The sequence below is a fragment of the Antrostomus carolinensis genome, unplaced genomic scaffold (genome assembly GCF_000700745.2).
Source record: "Antrostomus carolinensis isolate BGI_N321 unplaced genomic scaffold, ASM70074v2 scaffold8680, whole genome shotgun sequence".
Classification (NCBI taxonomy): Eukaryota; Metazoa; Chordata; class Aves; order Caprimulgiformes; family Caprimulgidae; genus Antrostomus; species Antrostomus carolinensis.
Genome location: NW_010287698.1, coordinates 5,177 through 8,370, shown reverse-complemented (window position 1 = coordinate 8,370; position 3,194 = coordinate 5,177). Strand labels below are relative to the sequence as shown.

At 38.6% G+C, this 3,194-nt stretch overlaps 1 protein-coding gene across 1 annotated transcript in view; it reads right to left on the bottom strand.

Moving 5' to 3' along the window:
- Nucleotides 1-659: 659 nt before the first annotated feature.
- TXNDC9 (thioredoxin domain containing 9) overlaps nucleotides 660-3,194 on the bottom strand; it is a 6,432-nt gene continuing 3,897 nt past the window's right edge. The window contains exons 3-4 of the mRNA XM_010163841.1: nucleotides 2,374-2,628; nucleotides 660-1,227 (exon numbers count right to left, since the gene is read on the bottom strand). Coding sequence (XP_010162143.1) covers nucleotides 1,110-1,227; nucleotides 2,374-2,628 — 373 coding nt within the window. The 3' untranslated portion in view covers nucleotides 660-1,109. The remainder of the gene's footprint in view (nucleotides 1,228-2,373; nucleotides 2,629-3,194) is intronic.

Sequence of the window (3,194 nt, the reverse complement as noted above, 5' to 3'; positions counted from 1 at the left end):
TGAAGAACAGTACACAGTATGCGGTGCTATGTCTAAACTTAACAGATCAAGGTTTCTCCCAAATACTTTCTCTATTCTACTCTCTTGTACAAAGCATCTGCTATAAAATCCACACATTCAAAACCACAGAATGATACAAACCCGTGAACAAGGCTCTTTTCCATATGCTTGTTGCTATGTGCTATAACCCGCTGTATCAGCTTTAATATGCAACGTACACAGAAGGTAAAAGGGCATTTCTCTTGACCATCTGTTTCAGAATTCACAGGAGTTACAAATGATTTTACAGCTTATAGTGCAATGCAATTAAGTTATTCAATGTCACCATATGGCACCATAAGATAAGCAATTGTTTGTTAAAATGTACAATTCCTTTACTAATCATTTTTCAGTGCTTTACTGATGATATAAGTAATAATAAATTAAAAAGGGCAACTGGAAGAGGAACTGGTAGGGAAACAACTTTTTAAAACGTGTCTATCATCTCCTTTGAGAAAATTAGAAAAAAAAATGGAAACTGTCAGATTCAAGGAAAACAATAGGAAGCAGTTCTTCACACAACAGTTAAACTGCAGACTCCTTACCATATGATGTGGATGCTAGGATACTATGAGGATTTAAAGAGATTCTTCTTCCACAATTTTAACCAGCAAATGCTCTCAGATAAAGTTCCCCAAGCCATAGAGTACTTCAAGTATATGCTGGGGAAGTATTGCAACCTGCTCACCCTGTTTTTACTCTTTCTTGTGCATCTGCTTTTGGCCACTGAGACTGGATGCTGGGCCAGAGGGACCTTTGGTCTGACTTGGTATGGTTGTTTCTAACAGTAACTTCAAAACACTTCATAAACTTATACTTAAGACAAAGTTAATCATTTGCCACATTATTTAGTTAGAAGGACTCCAATTTTTTAATTACAAATGGCGTCCAAAAGATGAAAACAAAAATATTTAAGCTTTTTTTCTGCTATGACTCAGTTGTATAAAACTGTATAGAAAAATGAGCATTATGTGCAGATGTAATTAAAAGCAGTAGCTTTATAAAAAACGTTCTTAGAAATGTACCAAGCATAAACAAAAGATGATTTACAAATACATTTAGCTGTTTTTCTAGTCATCATCAGAATCTGAATCATATTTCTTTCCTCTGATGGTCTTCTTATCCAACTTTGTAAAGCTCGTTCCAAATTTCTTTTGACTTTGAAAAGGTGGGTCCATCAAGTTTCCACTAGAGGAAAAGAGTAAGACATGATGATTAAAGCTGTATTCACACAGACAGTAAATAGCACCTCTAATTATCTGTTCCTCCACAAAAAACACTGCAAGAGAACACAACCCTTAAACCCTAAAGCCACTGTAAGTAGCATTGCGGTGTTGCTAGCACAGCACATCCTGGACAAAATGGCCTGGGTAACTGGTTAAGACAGGAGTGTGAGTAAACAGCATGTGTGCTTAGAGCTCTAGAGAAAAACTGTCTGAAAAGGCTTTTACTGCAAACTGATTATGCTCAAGACAGTCATCTGTCAGGTTAAACAGTAATCAGGGAATTACAGAGAGACTTTTCAAAACAAATGAGGAGCCAGAAGTACAAAAGAAGCTAAAATTTTGTAAAGGGACTTCAGAGTAGAAACAGATGAGTGAACAGTGGGTTCTGCACTGACAGAAGTCACTTTGTACTATCTCTGCCTAGGCCAGCCAGAGCAGCTTCCCTATCGGACGCTGCACTCCAGCTAGCAGACTATGGAGGGGCTCACACCTCAGTGTGCACATATGGCCCCGTGGGGACTTTCTCACCAGAGCGTGGGTCCAGGGGTTGTTGGGCACAGCAGGTGTTCACAAAAGCTGGAGCACCCACATCTCCTACAGCAGGGGTGCACAAGGAGGGGAATCCCCTCCCCCTGCTCAGAAAAGGGTGTGTGCACTTTCACTCACACGACCCGTGAGGTATGTAATACGGACTAGGATTGAAGGATGACTTGCTGAGTTTTCTCTCAAGTGGATTAAAAATGCTCAAACATCACTGCTTTGCAGCTGTGACATCTAAGCATCTATAGCTGCTTCAGAAAGGATTACATTAGATGCGTGACTCTGAGAGGCCGTGTCAAAGCAGCGCAGCTACTCTCTGCACCTCACGGCAAGAACTGTTTATTTTTATTACCATACAATTGCTCATTAGAATGTCTCAATACTTTGCCAAAGAGATACTCTCTTCTCTCCTCGCCAAAGTACACAGATGAAATAACTGGATTAAACGCTCGTGTGCCTTAAGCGTACAACACATCAAAGTTACAAAATTTTACAGATTCTCCTGTCTGCAAGCACATTCACCTTGTACTGTATCTCAAAAGAAAACAATCAAAAACCAATTAATTACCTGTAATTAATTACATCTGCACAGCCTAATCTCCATTCTAAGGTCTCTGTAGTAAAGTCATCAGTGTTACCGAGGTCAGTAAAGCCCACAACATAGTCTTGTGTTTTTCCATCTTTTACTAGTGCTAGAGTGGGGATCACTTTGATGCGCAGTCTCTCGCACAAGAAAGGAGATTTTTCAGCATTTAATTTCAAGAATTTTGTTTCAACGTGCTTTTTTGCCAGTACAGTCAAGTGTTTGTCCAGTATTTGGCACCTGTGAAAAAAACCCAAAATATATAAAATGTTTGAATCAATAAGCTGTAAGCTGAAAAATATGTATTTTAGAGACAGTTTAAAAGGAACAGTAAAGACCTAGTTCTATCATGATAACTCCTCAGATACGACATCTGTAATTGATTATTTAGTTTCAAGAGAAACTGTATTTCAAAGGTAGCTGGATTTAATGACTAATAGCATAACAGCCTGGAGCACCTTTATTGCACAATTACACCATCCATTTCTCTAATTTATTCCTAATTACTCCCACATACACCTGAAAGCTTCTCTCATTTCTTGGTGAAATTTCCCTCTTCTATTTTTCTTGCTCTAGTTTCACTGCCTGTTAGCTGGAAAAAATTCTCTATAGTGATCTTCAGGTCTTTAGAAAAGTACTCTTCACATGTTACAGTCTTTGTTTTTTTTCAGTCACTGCCTCCACAACTGAGATGCAGTAACTCACCGTACAGGAAAAAAAAATTACTTGCACAGACTGCTTCAGTAGTGCTATAGCTAAAAATATTCCATTTTTCTGCTGCAATGAAACAGGAGTGACCACACAAT